The sequence below is a fragment of the Phaseolus vulgaris genome, chromosome 3 (genome assembly GCF_051622355.1).
Source record: "Phaseolus vulgaris cultivar YP4 chromosome 3, ASM5162235v1, whole genome shotgun sequence".
Lineage (NCBI taxonomy): Eukaryota > Viridiplantae > Streptophyta > Magnoliopsida > Fabales > Fabaceae > Phaseolus > Phaseolus vulgaris.
In genome coordinates this window covers 5,224,212-5,240,482 of record NC_143500.1, presented here as the reverse complement: position 1 = coordinate 5,240,482, position 16,271 = coordinate 5,224,212, and the positions used below count along the sequence as shown (strand labels likewise).

General features: G+C 32.4%; 2 protein-coding genes across 2 annotated transcripts; one reads left to right on the top strand and one right to left on the bottom strand.

Moving 5' to 3' along the window:
- Positions 1-770: 770 nt before the first annotated feature.
- Positions 771-3,207, bottom strand: LOC137806281 (3-ketoacyl-CoA synthase 5). Its single transcript, XM_068606296.2, has one exon. The coding sequence runs from the start codon at positions 2,770-2,772 to the stop codon at positions 1,141-1,143; it is 1,632 nt and encodes a 543-aa protein (XP_068462397.1). The 5' UTR covers positions 2,773-3,207; the 3' UTR covers positions 771-1,140.
- A 4,206-nt stretch (positions 3,208-7,413) lies between these two features.
- On the top strand, positions 7,414-15,007 carry LOC137806282 (tetraketide alpha-pyrone reductase 2). Its single transcript, XM_068606297.2, has 6 exons — positions 7,414-7,748; positions 8,206-8,378; positions 9,957-10,142; positions 12,341-12,503; positions 13,673-13,862; positions 14,769-15,007. Exons 1-6 carry the CDS (start codon positions 7,643-7,645, stop codon positions 14,908-14,910), a joined length of 960 nt encoding a protein of 319 aa, XP_068462398.1. The 5' UTR covers positions 7,414-7,642; the 3' UTR covers positions 14,911-15,007.
- Positions 15,008-16,271: the final 1,264 nt, after the last annotated feature.

Genomic DNA, 16,271 nt, shown 5'->3' with positions numbered 1-16,271 from the left:
TCCAACATCATTCATATCACACTTTTATTTTTAAATATAAAATAATTTCAGATGAATCAACTCAAAAAAAATAGAAATTTATATTTTTGAGTTTTGAAAACAAAAAAGTTTTATATTTTTTTTATCTATAAAAATATTTCATAATATATAATATATAAGTGAATGTAAATTTCGTTTGATAAACCAATTTTATTTTATAGTATATAAATGGGTGCAAGTCTTATCTAATAAGTTAATTTTATAGTTATTTTTTAAGACGGTATCAGAATAATTTATAGTCTATTTTAACGAGAATTTGGACGACTCGCTATCAGAATATTTTTTGTATTTTTGAACGCTGAATTTTTTATTTTATTTTTTATTATCACGTGAACTAGAAATAAAAATATTTCATTATATATAATTTGTAAATGAGAGCAAAATAAACCAATTTCACTTCATAGTATATAGATATGTACAAACCTTATCTAAGAAGTCAATTTCATAATCCATTTCCTAAGATGATATCATAACAATTTAAAGTCTATTCTAACGAAAATTTAGCCTACTCGTTATCGAATTACCCATAAATATATAATGTCTCATTTATTTAGATATTTTATAAGTGAATTTATAAAATTGAATTATACTTAAATTTATCATCCTTAAAAATCTTTCATACATTTATTATTTTTACTCTATGTAAATCTCCAAGTAACACCATGCTCGAACGTATTCATTTCCTTCCCCTGCATTTTATCGAGTTCATTACATGAAGCAAATAGAACTAATTAAACTAAGATGTGGAGGTTTATCACGTATCATAATTCGAAGAAACATGAATAACAAGTATGACAAAGGAATGAGAAACTGGTACGGCTACAGCAATCACCGAGTGACAAGGAAGTAAACAACCCTTAAAAACCGATTTTCTTTCCCAAATAAATGAACCCTGCTTTTTCCTGTCTAAACATTCTTCAGCACACAACTTTTCTTATTTTGTAAAATTTATTCGAAATTACAAAACCATGAGTTGTGACTCGTTGAAAGAAGAGCCAGAACCACATAAATCTTGTGATTTCTGATATTGTGTATTTAAAAGAATGTTTCAGAGAACTAATGAAGAGTGTTGTTGGTTGTGTTTCTCTTTTGCAATATTGTCTAGAGCTTAACGATCTCAGGAATGTGAACAGGGTAGCTATGAATGCAATCACTCCAAGGCCCATCAAAGGGTGTCTCAATGCTTCTGTTACACTTCCAAACAGCACTGTTGCACTTGAATCCGCTTCCGAATGCAATCTGCCAAACCCTGTCTCCTCTCTTCATTCTTCCCTTCGATTCAATGTAGTTCAGTTCGTACCACAGCGAGGAAGAAGAGGTGTTCCCAAACCGGTGCAGGGTCATTCTGGAAGCCTCAACATGCTCAGCAGAAAGTTGAAGATTCTTCTGCAACTCGTCAATCACAGCACGCCCACCAGCGTGGATGCAGAAGTGCTCAAAGGCTTGTTTGAAGTCAGGGATGTAAGGCTTCCATCTAGGGTTGAAGATTTTCCTTCCGATAAGCGTGAAGAGGAAAAGTAGCTGCTCCGAAGCAGGGAGCACCAGGGGTCCCATGGTAGTTATGTTGGACTTCAATGCTTCCCCTGCTATGGCCATAAGGTCCTTGGAAAGTGAAATCCCCACTTTTCCTTCTTTGTCCTCCTCTTCAAACACGCAACGGAACGCTTTATCATCAGAACCCTTGTGGGTTCTAACCACGTGAACCAATCGGTACTTCGCTCTGCTGCTTTCAGATTTTCTGTTGGACAACAGAATGGCAGCACCACCCATTCTGAACAAGCAGTTTGGAAGAAGCATGGCTCTCTCATTGCCTTGGTAGTAGTTGGGGGTTATGATCTCAGTGCTCACAACCACAGCGTTTGAGTTAAGGTGGATTTGGAGAAGGTCACGGGCCAGGTCGATGGAAATAAGCCCTGCACTGCACCCCATTCCAGAGAGGTTGAAGCTCTTGATGTTGCTTCTGAGTTTGTACTTGTTGATCACCATGGCAGACAGAGATGGTGTTGGAGAAAAGAGGCTGCAGTTCACTATGAGAATGTCTATGTCCTTTGGCTTCAGCCCCGTTTTCCTGAACAACGACTCCATGGCTGAGAATATCACGAGCTGAGCTTCTCCTCTGGCTGCTTCCATGGTGGGTTTGGGCGGGATGTAATGGATGGCAGGGGGTAGACATGTTTCTTCTCCAAGGCCAGACCGTTCCAGAATCCTCATCTGGAACTCCACGCTTTTGGGGTTGTTCTTGAGGATGAGCCTGGAGTGTTCCATGAAGGTGGCAAAAGGGACACGGCACGTGACTGGGGGCTCGAAGCAGGCGTAGTCCACAAGGAAGACCGTGCGTGGCTTGGACATGAAGTAGACGGTGAAGATCATGATGATGAGGAAGGAGGAGCAGACGATTTGAACAGGGTGAAGGTGAAGAGAGTTCCAAAGTTTGTGGAACTCATCTGGGCCCAAGTGAAGTAGCTCTATGAAGATTCCAAGAATGAGGGGTATGAGAATGAGTGTTGTGATGTGGTTGACAAGGTATTGATAGCCAAGTTTCACATACTTGAGCTTCACTGAGTTTGAGAAATGAGCCATGATGGAATGGGAGTTCAGTTTAGCACTTTGAGGTTGGTGGAAGGTAGCACTTTGAGATGAGAATGGTAATGGGTGAGAGAGTGAGGTTTTAAAGAGAAGAGGGACCAATGCAAAGAAGAGGCAGATGAAGAGAATAAATGAAAGAGTCTCCATCAACCAACGCTCATGGAGTTGGCATTCATTTTCATAACTCCCCCTTCCATTTCTAACTAAACATTCAAGCACTTTTTCACCACTAAAACTTCATCACTTTTTTTTTGTACAGTTGTACTCGCCTGCTATATTATTTGTGGTCATGTTTTCCTCCTAATGAATGTGGCTAGAAATGCATATGTGCAACACACACACACACCAGAAATTGCTTCAACCCCTTGGTCATGGATATAGCAGATTTATTAGTCTCAAAAGTGGGGGGCAACATGAATCGAAATAAATGAGGTTTGTAGATTGTAGAACATGTAGAAATGGTTTGTTGGTTGATAGGATATGAATTTATTGAGGTACAAATGGCATCGATGAGTGGAACTTGGTTGGAGTTGATCTCTCTCTTGGCAAATGGGCCATGGCTTATTATCATCAGAACTTTCTCAAATCATTACGAAAGCATTTTGACTCATGATTTGTCAATTGTTGCAAAGAAAAATGACTACGCCTCCTCGAGAATTTGTTGCCACGATCAAAGAGAGAAGAGATCTAGAGCAATTGGACGTGTCCTCTATATACGTAAGAAGACGTTTGAGTCCTCCACATTCGTTGCACTTTGCCTTTACACTACAGATAGGGGGACACCAGATTGTTCTTTGCCATTTAGAGCTATGTTAAAATAATAACAAATCTAGAAGGTAAGGAAAAAAACTAAACATTACCCGTTGGATTCAAGATTTTTATAATATTTATAGTAAATGTAGATTTATATTGAAGAAAAAACTTTATCAATACTCACACATTTTTGTTTTAAAAACCATTTTCAAAGTCATAAATTTAATATTTAAGTTTATTAAAACCTTTTTATTAAAATACGATAAAATATTATACAAATTAAAATGTTAGAGATCCCATATCGATTAGAGATAAATATATTTCATAATATATAAATTTTGAGAGAATTCATTTTTAAATATGATATCATAACCTAAAACTTATAGTAAAGTTTGTTGACTCCTATCAGACCATCTATACATATATCAACTAGAAATAAATGCATTTCATAGTATATAAGTGTAATACAAATCTTATAAACTGGATTTTATGAGATTGAATTAAACTTAAAGTACACTTCTTAATATAAAATAAAAAATAAAAAATTATTAATATTCAAAATAAAACATTAATTAATTAAAGTTAGTTAGTCTAAGACTTGTCCAACGTAAAAGTTGAGAGTAAATTAAAACACTACAAGAAAAGTTGTAATTAACTGCCAAAAAAAGTGAGGATCAAGTAAGGGACATTATTAGTGTCTCCAAATCCTACATAATTGAGACACAAAATTAAATATTAATTATAGTGTGGACAAAAAGGTTTTAAACGGACATTAAAATCATAAAAAAAAATAGTTGTGTCCCCATAGTTTCCACTAATTTATTAGCAACATTTGGATTAGTGTCAACTTAATGGGACACTAAACTCTAAATATCATTTAGTGTCTCTCTTTTATTTTTTGTGTGAGTTTTTTTGAAAGTTTAATATTATTATTTCTTGTAATAAAATTAATATAACCACATAATTATTATTTTGCAATGGAAATACCCACCCCACTAAATAAATTAATATAACCACATAATTATTCTTGCAATGGAAATACCCACTCCACTAAATGGGAAGATAATATTTATGACGTGTTACTGGGAAGATAATATTTATAACGTGTTATTGGTTTGAACTCTTAAAGTATAATTTTCTAACCAGTAGAGTTAATGCATTTAAGTTATTGTCTACAAGTCTGGATTGAAGTTTGTTGCAATTTTATTCTTGAAAAAAGCTTTTATAAATTATGAAGAAAAAAATATTTATAAACTTTTTTATCAACTCCTTTTAAGTGGTATAAAACTTTTAAATATATTCATGTTTATTTATAACTTTAAGTTTGTTACGATGAAATATTTAAAATAAATATATATAAATTCCACGAAATATGTATACTCGTATATATTTAATGTTTAAGGAAAAAAATTCACAAAATAAATATATTGAAAAGAAAACTCAAGTAGTTGATGATAATATTGTTTCACTCGAAGAACAAGTTAGAATGTTTTATGACAAAGGAAGATAAGACTTCCGCTAGAATTATCATAACTAGAAGTTTTTCTTTTTCGTAAATAAATTAAACACAACAACCACTACAAAAAAAAATCATAAAATAGAAATCAATTTTAGAGACAAAAAATAATTTGTTGTTATAGTGACTAAATTAGAGATTGAAAAAAAAATTGATTTCTAAATTAGTTTATATTATTGTTAAATTGGTATCTAATTAGCCACCAAAGTTTTTACTACAAAATTTAGAATCTAAATAATTGATAGTTAAAACCTTGGTAGCTAATTAGATATCAATTTAGAAACTATTTAACAGGAAACTAATTTAGAAACAAAAAAAAATTAGTTTATAAACTAATCTCTAATTTAGTTACTATAGCAACTAATTATTTTTTATTTCTAAAATTGATTTTTATTTAATGATTTTCTTGTGGTGAAAAAGTAAAACTTCTCCAAATTCATTAGCAATAGTAAGTAAATGCTTGGAACAAGAAAAAAAAAAGAAAAAAAAAGGCTTGTTGAGTCTCCAAAGTGTTGAAAATTGAGATTAAAGCTGTTTTGTATCAAAACTATTCGCTAGCCTTACTTATTAGTGTAGGATATTATTAGTACGTTCATAATGCAATGGTTTTTGTTTCTTGAATACACATTATATGGCAGAATTGTAATATAGGATTTATACATAAGGAAGGTGTGAACAATGTTTTATTGTGGCATATGGTGATCAACATTTAAAAACAAAAATACAAGTTACACTGATTAATGTATATGCTTAGTGTAATTTGCAAGATAAGGTAGCATTGTGGGAAGAGTTGACAAAGATCAAGTAGAAACAGCAAAAGGAAGGTAGCATTATTGGAGATTTCAATGCAGTTAGGAATGTTGATAAAAGGAAGGGTCCCAGAGTTCAAGTGTCTCGTTTTATTTTATTAATTCATTGTTGATAAAAAAAAAACAATTGTTGGTAGGAAATATAAATGGTATAAGACAAATGAAACAACTAAGAGTAGATTAGGTAGAACCCGTGTATATGATGATTGGTTTTAGAAATGGTCAATGTGTAAACAATGATTGTAGTGAGACTGATTAGATACCAATTTAGAAATTATTTAACAATAATAGAAACTAATTTAGAATTCAAAATATTTTTTAGTCTCTAAAATGGTCTCTAATTTAGTCACTATAACAACTAATTATCTTTGTTATCAAAAATTGGTTTCTGTTAAATGATTTTCTTGTAGTGTAACTACATCATAAAGTCATTTGTGTTTTTTTTATGGGCTAGTATAGTGTGTTGTGCTCTCTTCTCTCATAATTAAACTTTGACTTAATTATATATATATATATATATATATATATCTCTTTTTTATCAGCAATAAAAAAAAGAACCACTTTAGGGTGATCCAATCCATGTACAAAATCGTACAGAAACGAATAACTCCTCCAAACAGCTTGTCACTAACTTCCTACTAGAACAAATACACTCTGACCAACCTAAATAAATCACTTATATTTAATCGAATACAACAAACTAGGGGATCCATAAACCAATCAGAAAAGGAAAAACAAGCAAAAGGGACTTTAGAGGTTATCCAGGACTATACCTTTAGTTGAGTCATGGAGAAAATTTCAGAATGATCAATCACTCCACCTTTAAAGATGTGTTTATTCCTATATCTTCAAATCTCACTTACCATCGTAATCAAGACACTTCCCAAAAATAAATTAACAGAAGTAAGAAATGTGAGAAAAAAGTGTGATGAACAACCAAGCTCAAACAATTCTACTACCAAAGAACAAATGACTTGTTGTTTCCTTATTCGCCTCACACAGACAACATAAAATACTTTCTAATTCAACCTTACGTCTCTCCAAATTGACCTTAGTAGCTAACTTATTTGACCTTAGTAGCTAACTTATTTTACAGCACCCTCCAAGTATATATTAAGTCTAGTGGGACTTCGATACAAACTTAAAAAGAAAAATATGTAACAGGTAAACTTAATTATATTCAATTATATTCATATTATGTGAAGTGGAGCTATGATACAAACCTAAAAAGAATAATAATAAAAATATATGTAACTTCTAAAACTGATCAATAATTTTATTGAATTAGCATAATTCTAATATATCCTTAAAAATTATAATAAATTCGTTTATTGAATTAGGATAATTCTAATATAACCTTTAAAAATGTAATAAATACATTTAGATCTCCTGATTTATAATATCAACTCATTTTATCAATTATAACATGAAGAGTTTTTTTTTTTTTCATATTCCAATCTATAATCATAAAAATAACTTATTCTTTCTATTTGTATATATGTAACAACAAAAACCTCTTACCCAATAAAGAGAATAAAATAATGTTAAGTAAAAAAAAATATGGGATACAATTTGCATAAAATAAAACCTGATTGCTCTGAGTAATCAAAAGAAAAGAAAATGTAGTTTCACTTCTAATTACTTTAATTTGACTTTCAAACCCAAGAAAATAGCATTTACCTATATAATTGAAAACATTATCTTGGGAATGAAATGAATGATGTGTTCCACCAAACATAGATTATGCATTTCACATGACTCTCCTACGTTCTACCAAAGATAGTATACACATTTCACGTGACTCTCTTGTGTTGTCGGTTTTGAGTTTTGTCATTTCTTTCCAAGTGAGTGGTTAGAGATAAATAAGACAGTCCTAGATTAGACTAAACTACAACGTTAAACCCAGAAACCAAAGACCTAAAAGACAAAATAGTTAGAGATGCCTGAGTTTTGCGTGACAGGAGGTGCTGGCTTCATCGCATCTTACTTGGTTAAGGCCTTATTAGAAAAGGGTTATACAGTGAGGACCACGGTGAGAAACCCAGGTACGCCATATATGCCTTTGCTGGTTTAAATTGATTAATTATTGACTGTGGAAACAAGGTTTTGTTAGAGTTGAGGACATTAAGGAAACGCTCACAACATAGAAACAAGTAAAAATTGGTTTCTTGATGACGGATGTTTGTAATCAATTTAGATTGTTTGTTATTTATTTGTTGGTATGGTTGTTGTTGTCGGGATAGTTTCAGTTTGAATATAAGGGTATTCTTTGGTTGTTCTTTCTGTGTGAAGTTGGTTTTTTGAAGCGATTTGTATTAGGTTTTAAGTTCTGGTGTTTTCTTTTTTGGTGTAGCATCTTCTCTTGGTACTCTAGATTTAGATGTTAGGTTTTTTATGGAGTTGATATTATTAAACGTGACATGTTTGTTTTTTTTTGTGTTCATTGATATTTTTTTCTTTCTTGATATGTTTATTTCTAAATTTATTTGTTTATTTTATCAGAGGATAAGGATAAGGTTGGTTTTCTGACCGAACTAAGTGGAGCGAAAGAGCGATTGAAGATTTTGAAAGCAGATCTGTTGGTGGAAGGAAGCTTTGACGAGGCAGTGACAGGAGTTGACGGTGTGTTTCATACGGCGTCCCCTGTGCTTCTACCACCCGGAGAGAACGTTCAAGTATCTTCCCTTTTCTTATCTATTTTGTTAATTAAATTAGATTATTTTTTTAATTACATTAAATTCATTTTAATATGGACATAAATTAATTTGGCTTGAATCGGGTCTAAGCCGACTCAACCTGAATGCAGATCAACTCAGTTCGACATCGGTTCGAACCCAGACGATTTGACATCGGTCTGTGCCCGGACGACTTGACAATGACCTGGGTCTAGACGACTCGATATCGATTTGGGCCCGCTCGGTTTGACATCGGCCCGGATCCGCTCGACTCTACATTGACTAGGGCCCAATTGACTCGACATAGACCCAGGCCTGCTCCACTTGACATTGCCCGGGCTCGTTCGGCTTGATATCGGCTCGGGCCCGAGAGACTCGACATCAGTTCGGGCCCTTTCGACTCGACATCGGCCAAAGCCCAATCGACTTGACATCGACTCGGGCCTGCTCCACTCGACATCGACCCGGACCCATTTGGCTTGACATCGGCCCAAGACTGGGAGACTCGACATTGGCTCAGGCCTGGTCGGCTCGACATTGGCCCGGGCCCAATCGACTCGACATCGGCCCGGACCTGGGAGACTCGACATTGACCTGGGCCCGTTCGATTCGACATCAGCCCGGGCCCAGGAGACTGAACATTGACACGACCTCGTTCGGCTCGACATCGGCCCGGGCCTGTTCAACTCGACATCGGCCCGTGCTTACTCAGCTCGACATTGGTCTGGCTCGTTCGGCTCAACATCAGTGCGGGCCCAATGACTCGACATCAGCCCGGGCTTGCCTGACTCGATATCGGCCTGGGCCTGCTCGGCTTGACATCGGCCTGGGCCAGCTCGACTTGACATCGGCCTGGGCCAGCTCGGCTTGTCATCGGCCTGGGCTAGCTCGGCTCGACATCGATTTGGGAATGCTCAACTCGACAACGGCTCGGGCACACTCGGCTCGGGCCCGCTCGGCTTGATATGGACCCAGGACTGCTCGGTTAGAATTTGACTCGAGCCCGCTCGACTCGACATCGGCTGGATTGTCTTGGCTTAACTTGGATTGGGCCAAGTCAAAATCCATCCCAAAATATAATTTGGATAATTCAAAAATGTATCCAATCTATATCTAATCCATATCCAATTAGATGGATTGGATTTAAAATCCAAAATTATGAATTTGGATTTGAAATAAATCTATTTAAATGGATTAAAAATAATATGGATATGAATAATTAAGGATTAAATTCTGTAGTTTGTATTTTTTTCCACCCTTATATAGAGATCTATAGAGACAAATCAACCCTAAAATCGTGTTTTCTTCTCATTCACATCTCCGAACATGGCTACACAAATATTTTATTTTTGAATTTAAACAAAAACGCATAAGAAAAACCTTTAATGTTACATACAAATTTACAAATTAGTTTATAAATTTTGTTTAATAATAAAAAATATTTTAGATCCTAATAATATTTTAAACCACCAATGTGAGTAGCTATGAGATGATTGATGAGCAAAGAAAAAAATGTTAACCATCTTCTGTGTTTTGACACTTCTTATACTGAAATTTCTTGTTTGACTTTTATGACAGGCAAATTTGATTGATCCATGCATAAAAGGAACTTTGAACGTGCTTAACTCCTGCTTAAAGGCAAATGTGAAACGTTTTGTGCTCACCTCTTCTTGCTCTTCCATAAGATATCGTGATGATGTCCAACAATTGTGTCCTCTCAATGAATCTCATTGGACAGATACAGACTACTGCCAACGCTATAACGTAATTACACTTTCTACCCATTTTTATAACCATTATCACCTTGAAATACAATATTTTATTTCAGTTATGGCTGAATATCACTTTTATTTCATTATATTTCATTGTTTTTGGTTTCACATTAGTGTTATACGTTGAGAATCTTTTACCATATTACAATTGAAAAAAATTATATATAGTTACCTTATTAGTCTCTACATTTAGGGTCAATATTTAATATAATATAATTGATTGTTTTATTTTATATGTTGTATGTTCTGTATTTAATTACATAAGAGAATATTTACAATGTAGTTTATGATGCAGGTCCCACCATGTGTAAAATTCTTTTGTGTGTGGTCCAACATTTGTTTTCTGACATAATTAAATGAAGGATTTGTTTGTAATTTGTTTGGTATATGTGACCATATGTATATTTACAGGGATATCTTTTATAAATTCCATATCATATTTGAAGGTTTTCTTGACCTTTTTTTTTTTTTCAGCAAAGAATTAATTAAATAAAATTGAGGGACACTTTAGGGGTGTTCCAACCCTTATACAAAAAACCAAGAACCAAACCTAACAGCTAGATTAAACTAACCTACTCAAACAAAACATGCCTAGGCATCCAAAAAAACCAGGTTCAACAACATTCAAGACTAACAACTCTCAAAAAACCTCAAACCACAGTTGCCCAGCATTACCTTAAAAGATTCATACGTACATCCTATACCACCCTCTTATAACTATTCCTGAAAACTTATACTCACCCCATCTACAGATTTAGCTGTAGATTACAAGGCACCTTCCCGTTACCAGAGTCAGCATAACACCTTGTTCCTTGGTTGCAGCATCAGGCTCGATACTTCCTAAGCAGAAAGTCCAACATCTTGACCTTGTGGTCCACCATAGTGGGAGATTTTCTGATGGTGATAGAGTGAGATATGTTGGTGGTGATACATCAACATGGTCATGTGACTCTGATATATGGAGTTACTTTGAAATAGTTGGCATTGTAAAGGAGATGGGCTGATGTGGTATTCACGTGGAGGTTGTGAAGTGTTGAAAAATAGATTGCAGCTTTTGGTTGATGATGGTGGTGCAATAGATATGTTAAAAGTTGCAAATAAATAGAAGTTCACTTATTTTTAGTGCACATTATAAAAGGCAGAAGTTATGTCGCTTTTAAGTGATGGGGTTGAGTGTTAGGTTGAGAGTGAGGATGATGTTGGTGATGGTGATGTTGATGTTGGTAAGGAAGGTGATGTTGAGGATATTGGTGAGCATGATGGTGTGGAACCTGATGTTGAGGTTATTGGGGGTTGGGCACGGGAAGAAGAGGCGCGGAGGAGAGTGTAATTGATGCATTTTTACGACGACAATCTGGTGAGTGCCGCCCACTGCAGCTCTTCCTCGTCCTCGACAACAAAGTTGGAGTTAGAGGCCATCGCGAAGCTCTCACTCCCAATTGATTCTATTTCAAAGGTTTCACTTCCATCAGAAACCGTCATTATTTGCCTCTCTAGCTTTCTTTCTGTAATAGTTTCGTGTCGGGAATCAGAGACTAAGGAAATTGAGAAAGTGAAGGAGATTATAAGTGTTAGGAACTTATAAATGCGAGAATTAGAAGTTTGTTACACACTCTAAAAGGTTGTTGCTCACTTGGAAGTTTGTTCCGATCTCTAAAAGGTTGTTGTTCACTTAGATGTTTGTTCCGGTCTCTAAAAAAAGAACATTTTCCCTCCTCGCAGCAAGAAAGATGAAATCATAAACCCTAGACTCCAAGCTCTAATGGTGAATTTGGAGAAGTTTGGACACTACATTTGTGGTGAAAAAAAAAAATTGTCATGAAGAAGAACATGGTTGGGGTGAGGAAGAATCATAAAAATCATAATATCATAGCAAAGGTTAATCTATTTAAAATTCAAAATCTACTTTGATAATAAAATAACTCTTTGTATAGGGGTTGGGGGTTGGGTATCCTTAAATACCCTTATCTATTCATATTTTTCTTTACTAATAAAATTTTTTTAAAAAAATAATTTTTCAGTAAAATAAAATAATTTTGGATCATATCACAATTATAAACTCATCTATTTCTACTGTGTAGTCGTTAAAATAACATTTTTTATATTAAATTTTAAAAGTATTATTCTATGATGTATGAAAAGTGTCACCTTGTATAGTTGGCACTGTATTAAAGTATTAGAAATATGCAGCTGTGGTATGCATATGCAAAGACAACAGCAGAGAGAGAGGTTTGGAGAATTGCAGAAGAAAATGACATTGATGTAGTTGTGGTTAATCCCTCTTTCGTAGTTGGTCCACTCCTGGCACCACAACCAACAAGTACACTCCTCTTGATACTTAGCATTATCAAAGGTTAGAGATCTTATCTTACACACTCTACTGCATTTTTAATTTCTATGTAAACTTAATTTTAATTTTTTTAATCACTTAATTTTGGCTTATAGATTTCAAAACTAGACAATTTATATTTTCATAATTTTAATTATTCAATTATAATATTGTTGGAGATTCCACATCGACGGGAGGTTTTATGGGGTTGAGATTTGCACCCACTTATATACAATAAAATGTTCTCAACTATGTCCTTATCTCTAGTCGATGTGAGATCTACGTTAGGATAGGCTCGAAATGGCTTTGATACCATATTAAGAAAGAGTGGACTTTAGGCCTAACTCAACCCCATAAAACCTGCCATGAGGTTGAGGTTTGCACCCACTTATATACAATGAAAGATTCTAATCCCTAGTCGAAGTGGGATCTCCAACCCATTGGGTTTTCAATAAAAACGGAGATAAGGATGAATGTTTTGAACCTAAGACAAAAAGCATGTTATTGTCATATTTTGGAAGAAAAGTTATGATTGAGTAGTGTTATATTTTGGAAGAAAAATTATGATTGAGACCAGGTCGTGGCTAGATTGAATAATTACCTTAGAAAATAAAATTAATTATTTGAAAATCTTCTGTATAAGTGTCAAATTCTTTTTTTATTAAAAATTTAAGAAAAAAATAAAATTCATTATTTCATAATTTAAAAATACTTATAAATAAATATATAAAATGATCTCATATAACTCTTTAAAAAAAATTATTTTTGACCTATACATAGGTCTTTCGATTTTTTTATGTTGAAATCTTTATGAAGAAAATAATTTTTTTGATAAATACTTTTAGGTAAGAAAAATTAAAATAAATGATTATTTTTGTATAAACTGCATAAATTAATTTAATTTAATTAAATTTATTTATTATTTTCTTTAAATAATAATTTTTTACTTGTGTATTACCCAATTTTAACTTTATAGATTTTTTTTCTTTTTTTTTCTGGAGAGATTTTTATTCAAATTATATAAGACATTATTGGGCATCAAATAAGGTCATATGTGATGATTGAGTAGCTAATCTCATGCAATATGTTTAAATTTCTTCAATATAATACAAGTGAAGATTCTGCATCTACTTCTTCTAAAGATTTACATGATTTTCACTTCACAAGTTTTGACTTATATATGTTTTTAACAGGCATGGTAGGGGAATATCCTAATACAACAGTGGGGTTTGTAGACATAAAGGATGTGGTAGCTGCTCACTTGTTGGCTATGGAGGATACCAGAGCATCTGGGAGGCTTATTTGTTCAAGCACAGTGGCTCACTGGTCACAAATCATTGAAATGCTTCGTTCCAAATATCCCTCTTACCCATATGAAAACAAGTGAGTCAAATCATGCATTCAATTGAATTAAAGAAAAATAGATTAAAATTGGGTTAGGTTTATTTGTAGTATCTTAATTTTTAAATCAAGCTTTTAGTTTTGTAATTTGACAAAACTTGTTGGAGTTCTTTGTACAAAGGTAGTTAAGATTTGGCTTAGTTAAGGATTAATATATGATAAGATATTTTTATTTTTGTTTTCTAATCATCAAATTAAGATAAGTACAAGAAAATTATTAAATAAAAATTAATTTTATAAATCAAAATAATTAATTATTATATTGACTAAATTATAAACTATTTTATAAATTAAAAAAGTATTAGTATCTAAAGTAGTTTATATTATTAATAAAAAAATTATAAAGTAGTTTCTAAGTTGATATCTAACTATTAAATATTAAGGTTTTAGCTACTAATTATTTATATTTAAAATTAGTTTCTATTTGTCTTTAAAAATTAATTTAGAATTTAGTAGCTAAAATTTGGTAACTAATTTAGATATCAATTTAAAAATCATTTTATAATATTTTATTAATAATAAAATAATTTTAAATATTAATAATTTTTTAGTCTTTAAATTAATATTTAATTTAATTAATATAGTGACTAATTATTTTTTGTCTTTAAATTTAGTTAATATTTACACTTTTTTGTTTTTAAAAAAATAAAAACGGCTGACCATGTTTAAATAATCATATTTATTTTCAAATTACAAAAACTAGAAACATAAATTGTAAATTTATTTATTTGATAAAAAAAATTGTAAATTTGAAGGAAGACAAACAAAGTTTATTTTAAATTTAAGAAATTAAAAATATATTTTAAAAAGGAACATACCAGTAATTTATTATGACCTAAACATTCTGCTAGAAATCACCAACACTTTTTATGATTTGATGAGTTACAGGTGCAGCAGCAAGGAGGGAGATAATAACCCACACAGCATGGACACTACCAAAATTACACAGTTGGGGTTTCCTGCATTCATAAGCCTTCAACAAATGTTTGATGAATGCATCAAAAGTTTTCAAGACAAGGGCTTCCTGTGACAGCTGTTATTAGGTTTGATGTTTGGTGTGGTGTAACATGAACCAAAATAAAAATATAAGACCAATTATAATAATTTATATATCATTTATTAGTGTCTGTTGTTTTGTTTAGTGCAATGACAGCCAATGAGTAAATTTACCTAGAATAAGCTTCATAAAATTATCATAACATTACTTTGGTTTAAACAGATTTTAAATTAAATTTAAAATATAATTCTAATTGATAAAAGGATGATGATTTTTTTTAAGGTAAAATAATTTTTTATGGCTGCCATATACATTTCTTTTTCTAATATTAATTGAATATATGTGATATTTAAAAAACCATCTTATAAACATGGTTAATATGTGTAATGAATATACATCAATATGGTCTAAACACTAATTATGTACATCAAGTTTGAAGTTGAGGTATTTTGGTGGTGTTAGTGTTGTTTTGTGTTAAAACAACTTTCACTTTTGCTTCTAATGGGTCTCTAAAAACGCTGGTATGAAGAGTTCACAATTGAGATTAAGTATTTTGTGAAGGTTATGTTTTTTTACTAGCTTATGCTTAGGTAGTAGATATTTTTGTTTAAGTGCTTATACTCTTTCTTTCTTAGTATCATCTAAGCCTACATTTTTCTTAACTGTAAGTGTATATGGTTTTTTTTTTTTTTTGGGTTATGTATGATTCATAATCTTTTAGGATGTAAAAGTGGAGCATTCTTAAAATACTTCATATTAATTTATTTATTTTTTCTGATAAAAAAATATGCTCTAATTACTCATACCATATTTTGTTAATTATGTGATATACTCATGAGCTCTTAAAGAAGGAATCTTTAAAGTTGTTTCTACACAACTAGAAAATTGATAAAGTGGTACTTTAGAAAAAACTAGGAACGACAAATAAACTCATACCCATGAATATTTCATGAAAAAACTACTTCTCCCCAAGTAGTGGGTAAAACAAAAATTCTTAAAACTTTCTAAATTCATTGAGAAACTTAAATTTTCCTTTCCCAAATAAGGTTCCTAGGAGAGAATGAGAAGAAAATACTCCTATTTATGGTTCAAGAGAATAAGAAGAAAGCATTTAAGCAATTCAATTCTCATTCAAGAAAAGAGTGAGTGTACAAGTGTGAAAGAGATCTTATTTATAGATGTATAAGCTCCTTCTTGAGCATAACGTACGTGCCTGGTCATTGGCATTCCAATTTGCACTAATTTTAGCCTATTTTAGGTGATGTGGTACTTCATGCTTCAAGCCTTCTTTTTCCTTCATGTCTTGGACAAATTTGACTATGTATCTAGGATTTTTGGTTGACTTTTCAAGCCAAAATCAAGGTCCAATTATGATCCAAAGAAAGCTCACTTAT